At 37.7% G+C, this 19,737-nt stretch overlaps 1 protein-coding gene across 1 annotated transcript; it reads right to left on the bottom strand.

The window, feature by feature from the left end:
- Positions 1-656: 656 nt before the first annotated feature.
- On the bottom strand, positions 657-18,695 carry eif4g2a (eukaryotic translation initiation factor 4, gamma 2a). The gene is made up of 21 exons (XM_081358900.1): positions 18,510-18,695; positions 17,561-17,669; positions 17,026-17,091; positions 14,927-15,052; positions 14,565-14,667; positions 14,136-14,267; positions 13,977-14,043; positions 13,743-13,894; positions 13,544-13,654; positions 13,284-13,466; positions 12,983-13,121; positions 12,747-12,883; positions 12,540-12,647; positions 11,039-11,167; positions 10,857-10,958; positions 10,551-10,766; positions 10,205-10,463; positions 4,168-4,372; positions 3,362-3,570; positions 2,527-2,648; positions 657-2,428 (listed from the first exon to the last, which is right to left on the bottom strand). The coding sequence occupies exons 8-21, from the start codon at positions 13,824-13,826 to the stop codon at positions 2,363-2,365; spliced, it is 2,070 nt and encodes a 689-aa protein (XP_081215026.1). The 5' UTR covers positions 13,827-13,894; positions 13,977-14,043; positions 14,136-14,267; positions 14,565-14,667; positions 14,927-15,052; positions 17,026-17,091; positions 17,561-17,669; positions 18,510-18,695; the 3' UTR covers positions 657-2,362.
- Between the last annotated feature and the right edge of the window lie 1,042 nt (positions 18,696-19,737).

Raw genomic sequence — 19,737 nt, 5'->3', positions numbered from 1 at the left:
AGTGCTAGTGAGGACCAAATGTCTCTCGTATGAGGAGCCAATGGAGTCACAAGCTATTTTTAGTACTTTTTATTGGTTAAATATTTGTTAAACCCACAGACTGAAGTGATGAGTGACAAATAGTGGAATTATGAGAAATAAATAAATGAAAATGTCGAAAGGTTCCTGACAGCGACAATATTTAAATTATTCATTGATAAATAATAATAATTAAAAAAAAATATTTCTCCAGTTCCTCTCTCTCTCTCTATATATATATATGTACATTGTATAGGCCTACATTTATTTGTTCAAAAAATAATATTTAAGTAACTATTCTGTTTTAAAATGTCATGTATTCCGTTGACGGCATTGCTGAATTTTTAGCATCAATTCTCTTCAAAATCAATTCTTCAGTGTTACATGATCCTTCAGAAATCATTCTAATATGCTGATTTTGCTTATCAATGTTGAAAACTTTGTGCAACTAATATTTTGCGGAAACCATGATAGATTTTTCAGGATTCTTAGATAAATAGAAAGTTTAAACAAACATTAATAATGTCTTTACTGTCATTTTTTAAAAACATTTAATGCATACTTGTTGAATAAAAGCATTATTTCTTTAAAAAATATATATATTTGAACAATAGTAGATGCAATTAGTCTGCCAGTGTGCCTTTTTCCCTCATACTTTATTAGAAAATGTTTCCAACATGGCATCAATAACACAATAATAGCCTAACTATTAAAAGCATTGCACAATACGAATGAGAAAGATACATAAGAACTACAGAAAAACAAGATAAAAATTAACATCTTTAAAAAACGTACATAAAGCATTATTTATTTATGGGGCGTCTCATATACCAATACAGTATATTCAACCATAACATCATCTTACATTGCATTTCCAATTAGGTCCAATATTTCCATTGTTTTTAGTTCACTCCTGAATAAACATTTATGAATCACTCCGCAAGCATACATTATCAAATTACACAAGTCGTGACAAATTCAGTTGTTATTCGGGTAAACGCTGAGCTCGGTGTTCAGAAACTGGAATTGAGCACAAAAACAGAACTGAACATTGAGCCCTGTAAGTGTTATCAGATATAAGTGTACTAGAGGTTCAAATTTGTCTTCATAACTTTCATCCAGAAAAAAAAAAAAGAAAGAAAAATGCATTTTCTATTTCCAAGTCACCAATTATTCTTAAACTGGAAGATTGACCTTCAGTTGATGACAAAAGTTAATTGTTCCACAAATTCACGCCCAAGCACACATTAAAATAAGGCCAGATAAACGCTGGTGTGTAACTTTATTGAAAGCAACAGTGGTACACTGAACATTCTGAGCTCTTGCACCGTACAGTAACACTTGAAACAGCAAATCATTGTACAGAGGCCACGAGTGGGTCACCGTTTGTCGTCCTACCTAATGATAAAGCTTCGACTTCCCCCTCATGATTAAATAAATATGTATAATATCCATAGACATCATGGGAAAACATTAGGTTGTAAAACAGTGACTGTAAATTGAACATCCGTAACAAATTTCTCATCTCGCTTCATCTTTATTTTACCAATTAAAATGCATAAAAAAAGAAAGAAAAAAAGACACATTTCTGTTCGGATCAAATTGTCGCATCTAAACAGGCTGTGTTTTGGTAATCCCTGAACATGCTGTAAAGAAAAAAAAAATATTCAAGTATCAGCTTGACAAGTAGTGGAGGGGACGAACATGGGTTGAGGCAAAAATAAAATGAAAAGATACGTTTTTTAAAAAAAGGCCGCATAATTTCATCACTCCCACATGGCTTTGTTCATTATTATAAGACATAGGAAGAAAAAAAAAAAAAAACCTTAACATTTTACAATCATATAACAACTGGAAAGTAAACCATTTTTCAGACTCAAGCACCTTGCAGACCTGGAGAGTTTTCATTTGACTCAAACACGCACACACACACACCGCATACTACGCCCACTACTGTGAGGTATGAACAAAGCATTGATGGTAACCAATGATTACTGAGGATTCTTTGTAACAAACAAAAGTGAATATTGCAGTAACTCAAAATATGACACTGAGCAAAAGTGCATTTCTATGGTTTTGTGCTGAAATGAACAGCAGCAGAAAAGGCTCTTGCAAATGCATGTTCTTAAAAGCTAAATTTCTAAAAAGAAAACGATGCAGTTTCAAGCTGTTAATACCATTTATCTGTGGTTCTTAGTCATTACATGCTTTAAACGATGAGGTCAAAGAGAAGCGTGACGTAATACGTTGGCTTGACACTGCAGAAAACAGCAGTGCGGCGGTTAATACAGGAGATCGTGAAACTAAACGGGAGAGATGACGCGTCAAGGCTTTGGCTGGTTCTTCAGTCGGCTTCCTCTTCAGACTCTTCCTCTTCTGCCGTCTCCAGCCAGGTGAGCCACTGGTTCACCTGAACAACAGGAGAAGAAAAACATCATGTAAGTGGCGTGTCTTCCGATGAAAGGGTGCCATTGTTCACTGCAATAGGATAATGGTGGTGCGCGTTACCTGAAACAATGCTTTTCCTTTCCCTGGAAACTCCTGGGTAATGTCTTCTTTCCATGCTAGGAAGGCCTCTTCTTCAATTATCTCCATATCATAAAAGTTGACAAAGTAGCGCAGTAACATTCCTAAGGAGATGAGAGACGATTAAAAGCAGGAAAACAGGCATTTCCTCTTATTACTCTCAAAAATCTCTCAGTAAACAAACTCCACGGTTCCCACACCTTTAGACCAATGCATTGCCACGACTTTCAATCATTCTGCATTATTTATACAGACAAACCCCCCAAAAAACACATAAGGTGTGTTTTTAAACAAACTAAATAAGTACCAATTTTGTTTTTATTTTCTCTTGTTTTCTCTTTATTTTTCTAAAATATATAATTTTTCTATTATTTATTTAATATATTTTTATTACTTTGTTTTAATTTTATAAAATAAAGTGTATTTAGTTTGTTTATAATCAATTAAATATATACGAAAAATAAATGCATAAAAAAACTAATTTAAAACAATCATTAATTCAAATAAAAAAGGTAATGAAAATATATTAAAAATAAATAAAATAGTTTTCTATTTTATATTAAAAAAAATTAAACAATTTTTTTAAAAACTTTTCTCTGATAGATGGACAAATAGACATTCCTCCATTTTTAAAACAATCATTAATTCAAATAAAAAAGGTAATGAAAATATATTAAAAATAAATAAAATTATATTTATATAAAAGTTTTCTATTTTATATTAAAATAAATAAATGATAAACAAAAAAAAAAAACAAAAAAAAAAAACTTTTCTCTGATAGATGGATAAATTGATATTCCTCCATTTTTCGACGCACCTTTGGGAAAAGCATGGGCGTTGCAGTGGACTTGCAGGGCATACAGTGCACTGACTTGCAGGTCCACGTGATCATGCAAGAATTTTTGCATCACCGGTTTGAAGGCGAGTAGCAGCTGCTTTTCCTGGTCCAGCTGCTCTTTCGTAGGTGAAGATAATTGCTCTTCTTCTTCAGTGGAATACATCTCATGGAAGATGTACTGCAAAAAGCTAGAAGAATTTGGAGGGGTTAATCAAGCGTACACAGAATAAACCTTTATCATAATAATCATCATCACAGGGTTCCCACTCTAAACCAAATGTCAAATTCCCTGACTTTTCCCTGACCCATGACCTATAATGATCGGCAAAACAGGCTGCTGTTTTGCGGATCACCGAGCTGTTTTGTTTTGTAGGAAAGCCTTACTTTAAAGTGAATTTCGTTTTGTATAAATTGTATCTTAATTATAATATGTTTTTCATCAACCAATTGCCTGTATTTAATAAATGAGAAGCGAATATATAGCAGACAATCAAATCAAAGCCCGTCTTATTATTTTTGCAAAGGTCCCCTCAGGGGCTCCGTAGAAAGATGTCTGAAACAGTGCGAAAAAAAAAAAAAAAAACGGTATAGAAAAATTACATTTTGATAAATGGAAACAGAATTTAAAGCAACAAACTAAATTCCCTGATATTCCATGACTTGGACAAAAAATATATAAAATTCCCTGACTTTCAATGTCTGGAATAGACCTTTTAAAATTCCATGACATTCCAGAAATTCCATGACCCGTGGGAACCCTGTCATCATCATCATCATCATCATACCTGGTCATCAGAATGTTAACGAAACCCTTATCAGTGTGCAGTTTCAGAGAAATGTTGTCCTTGATCCACTTGTAGATGGTTTGCGGGGCCGGATCTGCTTTGATCTGCTTAAGCAACTCCTTCTCCAGCTTCATGAGAGGGAATAAGAAGCTCAGGCTCTTCCCCTCCAGAATCTCCAACATGCGATCTTTGTTTTGATCTATTTCTGCGGGCAGAGACGGGAATATGGGAGTCCATACCAAATAAACTCATTCCTTTTCTATTATAAAGTGATTTGCTTTGATGATGTTATGCCAGGTTCAGACTAGATTATGCAATTTTGACTCCTAAATTCTTGTCATGGACAAGAAACATGTCAGACTACATGTTGCTTTCCAACCGTCACTTGCCATCTTTAACGACATCCATGTCATCTTCAAGGCAGAACTAGTGACTGACGTCCAGAAACAAAAACAGGCTACAGAAGCAGCGTGTTAGCTTAATGCTAATCCTCTATTGCAAAATTTCATCTAGCAGCACCAATACCATTGTCTTCCTTTCCCTATGTTAGAAACCCATGTAAGGAAGAACTTCTGTGCTCCTATTGGTCAACTTCACAGATGTGACAGAACCATTCATGGAGAGCCGAAAATAAAATTAAACATGCTAGTCTTTCAGTCGAGACGTGGCGTCAGTTGTCATCCACTATGACAAAACAATAGATTTATGTCCCGATGGCCATTGTCATTTACAAATCACCACAACACCCTACATCAAGTCAAGTCACCTTTATTTATATAGTGCTCTTTACAATACAGATTGTTTCAATTAGGTGTCAATTATTAAATTAGTCCAAAGTTAATTTTCCAAAAGTTAATAATCCAAAGTCCCTATACCTAAAGTTAAGTTTAGGTATAGGGCAGGATTAAGTGATGTAGAATATAGTTAGGCAAAATAAAGCATTCATATGAAAGTGCGTGAAAAACGCAAGAGTGAGGAGCTGACTGACAAGATGGCAGAATGTAAAAGCACCTATTGAAGCGAACTTGCCTTTGTACTGTTTTGTTGTTGTATTTTTCATTAAAGGGGTGGTAAAACACGATTTCACTTTTCTAACTTTAGTTAGTGTGTAATGTTGCTGTTTGAATATAAACAACATCTGCAAAGTTACAACTTTCAAAGTTTAAAGCAAAGGGAGATATTTGCTTTTAAAGAAATCAATTTCTAAGAACTATAAAAAACGGCCAGTAGGGACTACACGACATTCCTGCGGGCTTGCTGACATCACTAAGCCCAATATTTACATAAACCCCTCCTCCGAAGGAGTCCCACAACGGCTAGTCCTGAAAGATGTATCAGTTCCAACTTTAAAAACAGAAACTGTTTACGGGCCACAACCTGTAAGTATGATTTATTTTTTGTCGTTGTGTTTTTCTGTAATAGTTCGTATTGTTAATTGTACGTTGTAGCAAGGAAGTAAACGAAGGACAACGCTGTTTGGCTCCACAAACCAGTTTGTTAAATGCTAACGTTAATTCATACTTATCCGACAAACACATACAAACTTCTGTTTAATATCACCAGCGCAGCGAACTTGGAATGTTCGTGGTTGTTGTCGTTTATGTGATCAGTGTAAATTATTCTTTGATTCTAGCTTTTATGTATTGTTTATCTACATGCTTGTTTAACTACAGGCATTCTAAACATGGTTTTGTGTTTGACTTTGCTACTGTTGTAAAGCCAATTTTTTGTAGCAGCTAATAGTTCAGGCGACAGATATTTAGCTACGGTCGTTCTAAATATTCAAAAGTAACAGTGTCATATAGCGATCTGCAGTCTTAAAAACATACCTTTCTGAAACGTCCTTTTAACAGCCGTTCTTGAACAGGTTCTGCTCGATCCTCTCCATTAACATTCTCTGGGTCTGATTCGGGCTCAAACTGGTATGGCAATATTGACGCCGTTGTTTACTGAAGCACAAACTACCGGTAAAGATAAGGGGGCGTGACGTTTCCGAACAACGTGCACTTGGCGGTTAGCGAAACACAACACACTGGGCCAGCTAACCAATCTGAGCCCATTGCGTATTTTGGGGGGGGGGGGGGGGGGGGGGGGCGCTTCATAGAACGCGGAAATCATCCGACTGTTTTTACAAGGAGGGACAGAGCAGTGTAGAATAATGGTTAAATATGTGAAAAATAATGCGAATTTTTAAAAACGAAGCATGAACATGTTACAGTGCACCCCACAAACACAATCAAGCCTTTGAAAAAAGGCGTTTTACCACCACTTTAAAGGCCATGTTGCAGGTTAACCTGTTAAGCTGCAACCCCACTTTTGAAAAATCCCAAGAAATGACATACCCAAACTGAAACAGATACAGTTCATGAACCCTTTGTACTAAAAGCACAAGTATGGTCTCATTTGAAAGCTGACACCTGGTAGTTTATTGTAATGTAGAATTAATTATTGTCATAATGACAAAAATTGTTATAAATAGCTTCAAAGTTTTGTAAAGTTATTAGAAATTATTTTTTATGAAACATCCTCATGAAAATAAAATTGAAGTTGGCCCTGGAGCAATCTAGAAATGCACTACAGCTAATGCCACATGTCTAAACATTTTATGTTTAAAATCTTAAGATAATAAGTCCAAAACTCTGTATTTAGTGAAATATTTTTCAAGACCATGTCATGTGACTTTATTTTGATTTGATGCTAAAATGCTACTGATATTTATTGTCATCTTCTTACCATCTATGCAGTATATTGTCTTTATTGTTTTGTGGTGCAAACGAGCCCCATTCAGTCTCAGTCTCCCCCTGCACACATTCACACTTCTCCAGACTGGTTATGGCTCTAAATATGCATTTCTTTTGTCTGCATTATAGTTACTAACGACTGGCTATTCACATGCTATTCATATGGTTTCAGTCACTAATTTCTTTTCTCAAAGTTCACCCTTACATTTTAAACTGTATCAAATGCATTTCTTGAATAAAGAAACATTTCAGTAAGCATTCAAAAAATAATAAAAATATAACTTCTAGGTGGCAGGTGCACCTAGGGCTAGCTAGCATGTTAGCTTAGCACACCATCAATACACGACAATTTATGAGATTAAAACCATGTTTGTGCTTATAAACTTACTTTATAAAGCAAATCGAGTATTTTAAATAATTTTCTGTGATCTAATTTGGCTTCAGATAAAAAAATCAGACAGAAAATATACTATTGTATACTGTTCTGCACAATGATAGTCTATATAGATTAGCATTACATTATAAATATAATCTATTATTATGGAAATACCTGGCATGGATTGAAAAACACAGGTAACTCAAATATCATAGCAAACATGTTTATTGTCTTCAAAACGACTGTATCTCCATGTTACAGCCATAGCTAGTTACAGCGCGATCTCTTGTTAGCTGTGTGTGTGTTCGAGGCTTCCTGGATTGTCACATGATTATGGCACTTCTTCATGTTCTAATACTGTGCACAGGGCGGCGAGGGCGCCCTCAGGCTATTGGTATGAATTGAAAACACATTAACAGAGTATACAAACGCTCATAATGATTACATCGACGCATTTGGGTATAAATTCAATAAATATTATTCCTGTCTATAGAAATCTGATGTAAACCTATGAGAATATATCAATATTTCTCCAAATCTGCACATTTTTTAGCTAAAAGCCCGGAAGGACGTTGTTTTGTGTATCGCTGTCATGACGACGGCACGGGAGTTTTTTTATGAATGAAAGCGGCTGACGCGCATAATTCATATCAAAGGTATCGACTCATTTTTTCATTTCATAACTCCTGACACAAATTAAGAAATAACTGTCGCTATAAGTTTCTCAGAATACAATAGTGGTCAAATTCTGAAACTTGAGTCTTATATCTTTGTAATGATGTATAGTTTGTCAAGGTATAACATTAAATCTGATAGTAACTTTGAACTATTTATAAAAAAAAACGCTTCAGTGCGCCCGCGCTCTGGCAACGGTTAACAGGTTAACCACCACTGTCGATGAATGGGTACATAATCACTCAAGATATGTATATCATTTTTAAAATTTCCCAAAAATGGCCTTAAAGACCAGTTTTTTACGTTTTTGGTATTAACGTTTTTTTTTTGTGTGGGCGCCGGCGGTGCCGTCCCATGGGAACTGCGTTGGAAAGCTTGTGCTGTAGGGAAGTGAGTGCGTTTTGGTCGCTGGTCGAGGAGCTCACCCAGCGACCAGATGTGACGTGCCTCACTCAGCATCCAGAGTTTTTACACCAGCACAAACACAGTAGTTCACCATTGTCAATCTACCTATATATTTCTATATATTTATCTATCTAGCTGCTAGCTATCTATGCTAACGTTATGCTATCTGGCTGTCTGTATCTCTCTATACTAGCCTATCTATCTATATCTATATCTATCTATCTATCTATCTGTCTGTCTGTCTATCTAGATCTATGTATTTATCTATAAGCTGCGCTAACGTTATCTGAATACTCTCGTCTGCTACTCGTCTCTCTAGTCACTCTCAATGCGGGCCGCGGGCTTTGGTAAATTCTCTCCCCAACATGACGTAATGCAATGCATTGCGGGGGAAAGGAAAATCGTTGCAAACCGCTACTTTTTCGTATTATATTCCGCTTTGTGATGCCCAACAACATAAAATACAATGGATAACAGTTTAAATGTTTATTACCAACAAGTAAATTGCACAAATTCGATGAAAAAAAAAAAAAACCTGCAACACGGCCTTTAAGAATAATAGGCTAATGAACTCACCATTCAGGCAATCCGCCCCCGATTTGGCACTAATTTGAAAGCGAAACTAAAATGTGCACGGCCATTCATAACAGTGCATTGGAATGGCATAAGAATGTGAATTACTTGCCGTGCTCAAGGCACTCAATGTACTAAAAAGTGTTTCCTTTGCATTTTTTCTTTGTACAGAAAACAATGTTGTCAAAATGATCCCCTTTCACAGGGATACACGAAAACTACTATAAATACTTTTCTGCTGCCAGCCCAGTAGTTGGTGATGTTACATGGTAAAGAAACACTACGCGCCAATAGACTGAACACGTAATACTCATGCGCATGACGCCACCATTTTCACAAATTCACTTTTTTTGTAGTTTACACAGAGACAACAAATGTTATCGTTTTCAAAAACTTGCAGGTTGAAACCTGTTTTCAAAAGTTTGCGTATTCAGGCCCGCAAAACGTTGTTGTGTGAATGACCAGCCATTCCGTTTTTAGTTGAAAAATGTAACCCACCCCTAAGATTAAAGGAGAACTCGGCAACTCTAGCGAACTCTAGTCACTTCTTCGCTGATTTTCCCTTTTGTTGTTGCATGTTTTCCCCACGAGCTCCCCCTACAGCTGTGGTGGGGCGTATATTTCACAACACAGTCGTAAAAAACTCACTTGCGGCAGCCTCCTCCCCCTCTCTACCGCTGCTCATGTGCGTTTGTTTTGATCGGAGCAAGCCAACTGTATCGCGTGGAGCTATGTCTACCGAGGTGGGTAATCTGTTAATACATCATACATGCGTGTGTGTTTATGTCGAATTGCCGTAAAGCAATTTGTGTTTCGCGCTCGTTCTCGCTTTCGCTTCTCACGAGACTTCCAATTTCTATCTTGCCGGGACGGTAGTGAACAAGTTGCAAGGTTGGTTTTCCGCCTGGGAACGCTGGGGGGAGCGGGGAAAGTCACCAATATCACCAGAACAGGTTGTTTAACCATCCAAATGATTTCTAGACAGTTTTATTAAGTTAAAAAAGCTACCAAGTTCTCCTTTAATAAACGTTTTAGAAGTATTTTTTTATTGTTGGTTAATTTCAACATTTACTAATACATTACTAAAATCAAAGGTTTTCTTTGTTAATATTTAAATGGACCTGATCTGACATGAACTAACAAGGAACAGTTTTATCTCTCAGTTGTACCAAAGATCAATAAATACTGATGTATTTGATCAGTGTTAGTCAATGCATTAACTGATGGGACCCCTGTTTCCATACGGGGAGGACACAAAAGCACCAACCTGGCAGCATCTTCTGCATGTTGACCTTGCTCAGTTGGAACAGGTCGGTCAGCCACTCTCGATCTTTCAGCTTGGCCATTTGTTGCAAGCAGAGGAGGAAAAGTGGGAAGTGGGTGCCGTTCTCCAGTGGGTGGGCCAACTCTGCCATGCTCACGAGTTCAGCAATGATTGCCCGGGCAGCAAACTGAGCCAGGTAAGATTTCACCAAGGGAACATCCAACTCGATCTTGGGACACTGGTCCAGAACATTGAGGAAAGCCTGTAAAAACATGTCATTTAAGGAAAGGATGAGTCCCAATTTGAGTCAAAACGCAGTGAGGGCAAATTTCATTGTGTATACACAAACCTGCATAAAGTTCTCCCCTGTGACCAGTCCCTCCATGCGGAGCGTGTTGATCAGAGTGCTGACATGCTCTCGGTCCTCATCTGGGTTCTCCAGTGAGCACATAATCATCTTACTCAACATCTCAGGCAGGAAGTGTTTGGGAGCTCTCATCTCTCGCACACCATTCACTGCATCGTTCATGTTTTTGCTGCTCAGGTAAGTGGTCACAACAGCTTCCTGCCAAGTCACACAGACAAATTTAAAGACCAGCTCGCTCAAAAGTTTCAGAGAACAATTTTCATTAATGAATTGTTGAGTGGTACGTACAGTCATCTTAAGCAGTTCCTCAGCAGGAGGTGGCTTCTTAGTCGTCTTCTGTGGCTTCTCCTGAATTGGAGGCGGGTTGGTTTTCAGGCCAAGTTGCGGTGGCTGCAAACAACCAAAAGAGTTAAACACACCTTTAAAATGAAAAGAAAATCCATTTCTATGTGAAATGTAGTACTCATTACCTGTCCCAGAGGTGGTGTGGATGTGCGAGGAGGTTGAGCACTAGGAGGAATCATGGTAGGTATCTGCGGCTGCAACTTTGGCATTTGGTTTTTGTTCAAGATGAATGACTGAGCAGGCCTCAAGCTAATCTGAAACATAAATTAATAGGAGTCAATCAATCAGAGATCACAAAAAAATTCTTCAAATTAAGCCCACACTACAACAGGTACACGTCAGCTGCATGGACGCAAGCGCTGGGTTGACAATAGGGCTGCACGATTTGAGGAAAATGTCATTGCGATAATTGAGGTCAATATTGCGATTACGATTGCGATATGCGATATAATAAACAAATGGTTTCATGAGTCAACTTGCTTGCTTCTCAAGGAAAATAAATGCGCACACAGATTAGTGATAATCAGCCTAAAGAAAAAGTTCTTTAGTCAAGAGCAGTGAGTGTTTTTCTCTGTTCCCTTTGTTCTTTGATTAACTTTAGCGACAGAATTTTTTTTTTTTTTGCATTTTAACAAGAACAAAACATAATTTACATACAAGAGTACATATAACATACATGTCAGGGGTAAAAAAATAAATAAAAATAAAATAGAAAATTAAAAAAATAAAAAAGAATAACTTTAGCGACAGATATAATTACTGGCTACTGTGTACTATCCCTTGAAGACCAGCCGCTGTCTGAGACGCGGATCTCACACGCGCCTCATTCTTTCACGAGTCATCACAACTCTTCATGTTCATCATAAGACTACTCTTATGTTATGAAGACACTCGACAAAAAGACATTTTGGCATAACTGTGTGTGTTATTGTTCGTTCAAGCTCGAAAGAGAACTGTATTCTGTCATGCTGTTTTGTGCGCCCGCACGATATTAGCGCGAGTCTTTCTGTCTGTCACAGTCAGGACATTCACAGGCAGCGCGTTCATTATGGCATACATGTGTGTTGTTCGTTCTACCGCGAAAGAGAACTTGATACTGGCGCGCGTCTATCTGTGTGTGTGTATGTGTGTGTGTGTATGTCTGTCAGGAGGACATTCACATGCAGCTCGTTCTTTTATGTCTTATCGCGCATGAATGGTTTAAAAGCATTTGCATTAATAAGTGCGTTAACGGCGCTAATTTGTTTATTTAATATAAAATCGCAGCATTTTGCATCATATAATCGCGTAGGCTTGACATCGCGATTGCGATATGATTAATCGTGCAGCACTAGTTGACAATATCGGTTCCTTTTTAATCAATCTTCATTTTGCTGAACCTAGTTCTTTTAGAGTATGCTGCTTTCAGCTGATGCGCGAACAAAACTTCACTGAACATTATTTGTAGGGCACCTACTATTCAGTAAGTTGAATAAGCTTTGTGACTTGTTACTTTTGATATGCTACAAAGTCTGGACTTTTTTTTGTACCCAACCCTGAAATTGGTGTAAACTAATAAAAACCGTTACCATTTATTACAAATGACAACTATACAAGTACATCATCTGAAATGAAAATCATTCATACCTCATCAGCATTAAGCTGTCCTTTCTTAATGAAACGTGGTGGCAAATCCTTGGACTGAGCTTGCTGTTGAGATGAATGAGTCTGGTTCTGGAAAAGCGGATTCTGCCCCTTTGATTAATAAAAAAAAGGAGAGAAAAAAAAAAGACTTAGGTCAGACCAATATTTTGATGCCTTGAAACATCAGTTCTTTAGTAGATTGGCATTTACCTGGTTGGATTTCATGAAAGGCTGGGCTGCAGGGGCCATGTGACCACCATGCCCGTTGAAAAGAGGGTTTGTGCGACGGCCCATGGTGGGGGAATACCTGTCCTGAATGACCCCGGGGCCAGTTCCAATCCCACCGCCTACAACCAGACAACAGAGTTATTAAGCTCGCAATGAACCAGTGCAAATCCAGTCATGCACCACTTGTCCTAGAAATGTCAACGAACTACAGGACATACCTGGCATCTGCCCAAACATATCCGCTAATCCCCCAAGAGTTTCTCGATCAGGCTTTATTCTCGTCTGCAAGAAAGGACTTTCTTGAAAGAAGTCAGTTCTTATTCCTTGAGTCATCGGTGGAATAAAAACACCCAAATCCTGAGAGAAAAATAACTATTAAGCCGGCAGGTCAATGTCAGCATTGGGAATTTTTCTCCTTAATTTCTTGGAATCAGAGGTTGAAATGGTTTCAGAAAATTCTGATATTAGCAAGGTTGCTTTGAAACAACACCAGTGTCTATGGTAACACCCAAAACTCACCTTTACTGCATCCTGACGGATCTGGTTGATAGTCTTAGGTCCATTATCAATGAAAGCTTTCCGAGGCACCCAGTTGTTCTCTCGCAACTCCACAGTATCCTGAAGCAGGAAACGAATCCTAGCAGGCAAGTCCTTGTTGTTCATTAAGGATCGCATACGGCCGAAGTACTGATCCATTAAAGACTACGAGAGAAAGGGGTGTTAAGGAAATACATGCGTCTTAACCTATTCAAAGCCCTGGTAGTCTAAAAGTAGCTTACCTTGGCCTTGTCATGATCTAGTCTTGGCCCCACAGTTCTCATTATCTGACAGAGGCACTCCAAATCCTCCCCCATATCCTTAAGTTGGACTCTTTTCTTCTTTTCCAGAAGCTTTAATTAAGAGTTCACATGTAGCAACATTAGGATGGAAATTGAGCGGCCCACAAGTATTTAAATGGAGGATTTATGAATAACTCACTGTTTTGATGCATTTATGAAGGATAGACTCATGAATGAGATCGAGTTTGCCAAGTTCTCCAATGAATTTGATGTTGCCAAGCATTTTGATCTTGGCAATGGCACGCTGCTCCTCCTCCTCAGAGGTGAGAGGGCTGTCATTTTTATCATAGACTTAAAAAAATAAAAATACACAAGTAAATATCTGGCAATTTAGCACAGCAGCAGTAATCATTTTAGCACTTCCACTACTTACTGTCAACATTTCTGGTGCGGTTTTCAAATTCATCTTGAAGTTTGGAAATCAGAAGTCTCCTGAATGTCTGCAGGAGCAGGATGAAATAGTGAAATGAATGTACCCATACAGCACTGTGTTGTAAAGCTTCTTGCTAATGAATAAATAGGAAATTCTTACAGTGCTCTGTTTTTGTGATGTTTGGATCTCTGTTGATGGGCCGTCAAAGTTTGGAGCATCCTCTGCCAAACGCAGACATAGCTGAGCATATAGCGAACTATACTTCGGCTCTTCGAGGGCTTTGTCTACAATCTAGTTGAAGCGAACAAGTAGAAAAGTCAACATCATTTGAAAGCATGTGTCTTTTAGGTAAGCAACTTCAAATTATAAAATGCAGCCAAACTGACAAGCCATGTTCAATTTAATCATAATACTAATATAATGACTGGTCTTAGTTTCTTTATTACAAATGGTTAACTTGAATTGCTTGGAAAAACAGTTTACTTAATTTAGAGCTTTTAAAAATCAATGCTAGACAAAAAGAGTGATTAATTAAATCAGTAATTATTACAACTCTAGTCTACATGTATAAATGAACCAAATCCTCACCAGCAAGATTATTCCTTTGAGGACGAGCTTTGAATCTACGCCCACATTCAGGAGCTCAAGGCATAGCTTGTCAAACTTTTCAGGGGTCAGTTTATTAAGTATGCTAGAAAGACACAGAAGCAAAACAGTCAGTCATTCAGAAACTTTTGTTGCAAACAGTATTAAAAAAAGCCAATTCAAGTATGTTTGCAAGCAAGGATATTCAAATCTAAGAGGAAAAGTTCTGCTATGCCAGACGCTTATCTTTATACACGTCTAGAGTAGGACTAGGGAGCGCATTCTGCTTTCTGTAGCGTAATACATCATTCTTGAAAGGTAAATCAGGGCAAACTCTACTGAAGCGATTCATTTCAGTGCCTTACCCTCTCACTTTTCTGAAGATTGCATCGTGTCGTTCTTTTTCGTTGGAGGAGTTGACATCTCGTCTAGTGCTTCGTGAAGGAACCCATCTCTGAGCGCTAAGCCCTGGGGTTTTCCCCAGGAACTCGCTAGAAAACAAAACCACATGTTTAATGTTTTGAAAAGGCTTCAATGACTTATTAATGCCTGACATAAAACAGCCAATCAGAAAGGATTCTACTTTCTACTTTAAGACAATTAAATGCCTTCTCTTATTTATCATCACATGGGGTCGAGACCATTTTACCACACAAGCTACTAATAATGTTTGTGACTTAGTAAACAAGACATTAATGTGCCCCTATTATGCCATTTTAAAGGTTCCTAATTTTGTTTTGGAGGTCTCCTACAAGAGTTTACATGCATCCAAGGTCAAAAAACACTTTCAATCTCTTATTATATACATTGCAGAATCACCCCTTTTCTCATAGTCTCTCTAAAACCAGCCTTGCCGTGACCATCCTCCGCTCTGATTGGTCAGATGGCTCAGTTTGTCGCGATTGGTCTACCGCTTACAACACGTTTTGAAAATGAAATGCTCATTCCCATATCTGAATTTCAGCTCTTCCTTGCATACACAGTGATATGAACAGGAACAATGGCATTGGTTTTATCATATCAATTCAAGCCAGAGTCCTCATTCTTTTGTGTTTGAGGGCGGGTCAAAGTAGACTTTGTTCAAGGGCAACCAGTGAAGACCATCGGCGGGCATTACTGAAGACTTTTTTTGGGAGACAATAACTCCATTTATTGTACACTTTTTTTCGTTGAAATTTTGCAGACATTTTACATTTACAATCAGCTTTATTACAGAATACATGAAAGGTAATAACTGAAAAAGCACAATAGGGGCACTTTCAAGTTGGCATGAAACAAGTTTGATAATCTTTTCTTTCCTGTTGTGACATGAGTAAAACCGCTTCCTGAATTTGTGTCAGTAAAACCATCAGAAGTGTCATTGGAAGGGGAAGTTATTTTGATTAAAGATTATGAGGGCCCATGCATTTAAAACAATTATAATAATGATGTTCATGGATAAATCATTTATACTGCAATATCCTGTAGAAAATAAATCACTGTCATTCTTGGTTTCATGGTGACTTCAAATTTAAGAATCTTATTTATGCTTCAAACTAAAAGAAAATACCACAGTAAAATGTTTGTTTTGTGCAGTTAATCATTGCTGGCAGCTATTCAGAAGAGTCAATGAATCTGACAAATCTAGTAAATACCACAGGTGTAATTGATGGTCACTGATGTAGAGGTGGAGCTTTTCAAAGTTAAATTGTTTTCCAACATAAAAGTGATGTGCATAACCAAAGTGATGATTTGTCCAAACAAATTATTTGTTTACTAGGAAATTAGTTCAAACTGTTCATGGACCGGTTGCGAACGTAAATCTGGCACCGTTTTAATGACCCCCTTAGATGTAGATAAGAACACAGAAAGGTTTCTGCCTCTCTCTGACACCGTCTCTACACTGGAAGTGACAGCTAGTCAAGTCGCAATGTGCTGCAACAGCTCGAGGCGGTCTACACTGGACGTGGCAAAGCGACCGCTGCAAATACATTTGTTCTTTGTGTCAGTTGCTTGAGTTTACTGTCAGAAATGTGTTGTGTCGCATCACTGATTATAATGGGTACCATCTCCTTTTGTCACAGGAATTATAAATACCCAACGACTTTGATGACACACTTTGCTCAGTTATTTCAGAATGACCAATACAGCATTTCAGATGTTGCGCAATGAGATCGGTCCGCTGGTTAGTCCAGTCATGCAGTCCCATCGCACAGTAAATTTTTTTTTTAGGGATTTATTCGGTAAATGTTTTTCCATTGTAGTTTATGCACGTTTTCTTATCGGATACATTTATCTGACTCAAGCGAGCGCATATGTTTTTTCATGCACATTTTGAATTTATACACATCTTGGCATCTTCATCAAGCAGTTTTTTTTTTTATGTGATATCCCAAATGCGCATAAAACACATGGATGGAAGCATAGCCAATGTCTACAGCACAATAATTTCCAAATAAACCAAGTTTACATGGTTGAAACTAACCTGTTGCCGACAGACTTGGGATAGTGCTGAGGTGCACCCCTACCTCCTCCTCCGGCCGAAGAAGCACTATAAAAGTGAAAATTGGGGTTGAGAGATTTTATTTGAAATGCTTGCAACTCCTTATATCCCCAGAAAGTGGTATGTACATGTTATGCTAAAATTTTCTATATATCCTAATCTTTAACAACACACTCTTTACTTCAATGAGCTCATTGTTTCTGCCTTAACACATTGTTTAAAGTAATATATCGTTAGCTAACCGCATGATTTGTGTACATTTCTGAAATATATAACTTGAACAGTCACCTCTGATAACAGATCACTCTAAATTATAATGTAGACGCATGGATTTTCTGTAAAGCTGCTTTGAAACGATGTGTATTGTGAAAAGCGCTACACAAATAAATGTGAATTTAATATGTTCTCAGCTTAATTAATAAGCTTCAAATATTTACCTCTTCACTAATTTAACCTTAGCTAAGTTAACAGTCTTTTCAAATGGCATAAGGTACATGAAAAACATTGAAATTTGTACCTGAAACGAGAAGCACCCCCCTCTGCAATCACACTCTCCACTTTGGCGGCTTGACAATGAAAGATCCTCAAAAAGAATGAGTGAAAGGGTGGGGGTGTAGAAACACGGCCTAAGAGAGGAAAAAAACACTTTATTTAGTAGATTTACACGATAAAGGAAAATGACACGCATTGAACATCAACTAAAACATGTCAGAGATTAAAGGGTTCTTCAGTTACTGAGAAAAACGACGAGGATAGATGTAAAGAACTGAACTGCCATCAAATCTGAACAAAGCACAAGGCCTCTGCCATGAGATCAGATTTCACAAAAGACTCTTGATTTATTAAACAACACATTTGAACGGCATTATAACTGTGTTCACTTAAAGGTTTATGATCAATTAAGAGAGACGGCATCTGAGCAGTAAAATAATTAACATTGTATGACGACGTTGATGATGATGATGATAGACAAATCACACTGAGTTGTTGTCATAGAGCTCTTCTCGTGCCATTAGCATTGAGGCTAATTATTACACACACAACAAAACAGCCACGATCGGGGATCCAACGTTTAAAGTCAGCGATATAAACAAGTGGAAACTTAAACTAGACATCAAGTTTGATAACGGTTCACTTGGTGTTAAAATACACGCTAGTTTATGGTCAAATGTGCGGTTTACCGGCAGGGTGGTGCGAGAAAACAGCTGATTTAATAACCAGACGCCATTTTCTCATAAGCGACAATAAAGCGAGTCGGTACAGCCGAACAATTAACATATAAACACACAGTATCTCACATACAGCACGAAACCTCTAGGTTTAACCCGGTAACGTCGGTCAGATCGCCTGGATAACTGACTGGAAGCGGTTATAGTCTAGTAAAGGTAGAAAGCAAGAACAGGAGAGCAATCGGAGCCATTTTACAGCAGCAACCCACTGGCTAATGCAAGTCAGAAACATCTTACCTTTTCTAAAAGAGCTTCAGCTTTGATGATGGTGGGTTACCAAAAAGGAAAAGAAAAGAGGTGAGAAAAGAAGACGATTTGTACTTAAACGTTAATAATAATATGGTTAGGGAACAGTGCGCCTTGAGATAACTGGCCGCACCGGTGTGAGGAGGAGAACTGTGTGACCTGACGTCACGGACAGCCGCAACTTTATTCATGGGACGAGTCAAACATGCTGGATGGCACGTCATCATCAAGTTTCAATGCACCTACACACTTGACAAAACAAAATTAGGATGCTGAGTAGTGGTTTTGATTCATCAATGTCTTTAGAGCCCGTCCGCTGAGATTTGTTCAGTGGTCTTTTTTCTGCATGTTATCGTTTCGCCAGTAGGTGGCGACGAGTCTTTTGAGCGAGTCATTGAATCATTTACTTCGTTAAAGTCACCATGAAATCAAAATGGACTAATCTTATTTTTTTATGGAATATTGCAGCGTTTAATATAAATTATTTATCCGTCCGCATCAATATTTTTAATTAATTTATTTGAATTCATGTGCCTTCATAATCTTTAAAGTCCCCATGACATCAACATTTAATTTTTGGCTTTTAGTATGAATATGTTCGTCTTACTGTTATCTATAAGCTAGTGTGCTCCAAAACAATGACAACATTTGCATTTAGAAGATATGTAAGCATTCAAAACTTACTGGGTGCTTCTCAATAGCCATACTCTTGATGCTTCCTCATTTCCTTGTCCTCCATCCTCCAGCCCGTGACCTCCTGGAAACCGATCAAAGTTAGCCATCTTGAAGGACATCAGGAATGAGGAGTGAGGAAGCTTCAGAGGAGCTATGAGCGAGGATGCACAGCTGTATCCTACGCGGAAGTCTTTCTTTACACATGTGTAAATTCTCCTCCACCTTCACATTTGTCACAATTACAGTAGTCAACATTTGAAGTGGAACAAAACCTTTCATCAAAGTTATAGATACATTTTTTAACAATACCCCTTTTCTTGTCTTGGGACTTTGATTAACTTTTTTGATCCACTTCAGATGTTGACTACTGTATTTTAATTTATGCTTTTCCTTTGCAGTTTAAATAAACCATACATCTCACAAATTTTAACAGGGCATCTTGTGTTATTACTATTTATTATGAATTTCTTAAATAACCAAACCTTAACAACATTAGTGCAGATCCCTTGAGAGTAGCTGATGACGCTGTGAAGTGACACTCAAG

This window comes from Scardinius erythrophthalmus (genome assembly GCF_964197995.2).
Source record: "Scardinius erythrophthalmus genome assembly, chromosome: 2".
Taxonomy (NCBI): Eukaryota; Metazoa; Chordata; class Actinopteri; order Cypriniformes; family Leuciscidae; genus Scardinius; species Scardinius erythrophthalmus.
The sequence above is the reverse complement of the archived record's forward strand: the minus strand, read 5'-3'. Positions and strand labels throughout refer to the sequence as shown.

What these genes read in the sequence shown, in the direction of transcription:
- eif4g2a (XM_081358900.1), bottom strand. Translation starts at nt 13,826, where the DNA reads ATGCTTGGCAACATCAAATTCATTGGAGAACTTGGCAAACTCGATCTC. An exon ending in CTTTCATGAAATCCAACCAG is followed by an intron (nt 12,648 to 12,746) that starts GTAAATGCCAAT and finishes TATTAATCAAAG; the next exon opens with GGGCAGAATCCGCTTTTCCA. An exon ending in AAGGAAAAGCATTGTTTCAG is followed by an intron (nt 2,429 to 2,526) that starts GTAACGCGCACC and finishes CCTGTTGTTCAG; the next exon opens with GTGAACCAGTGGCTCACCTG.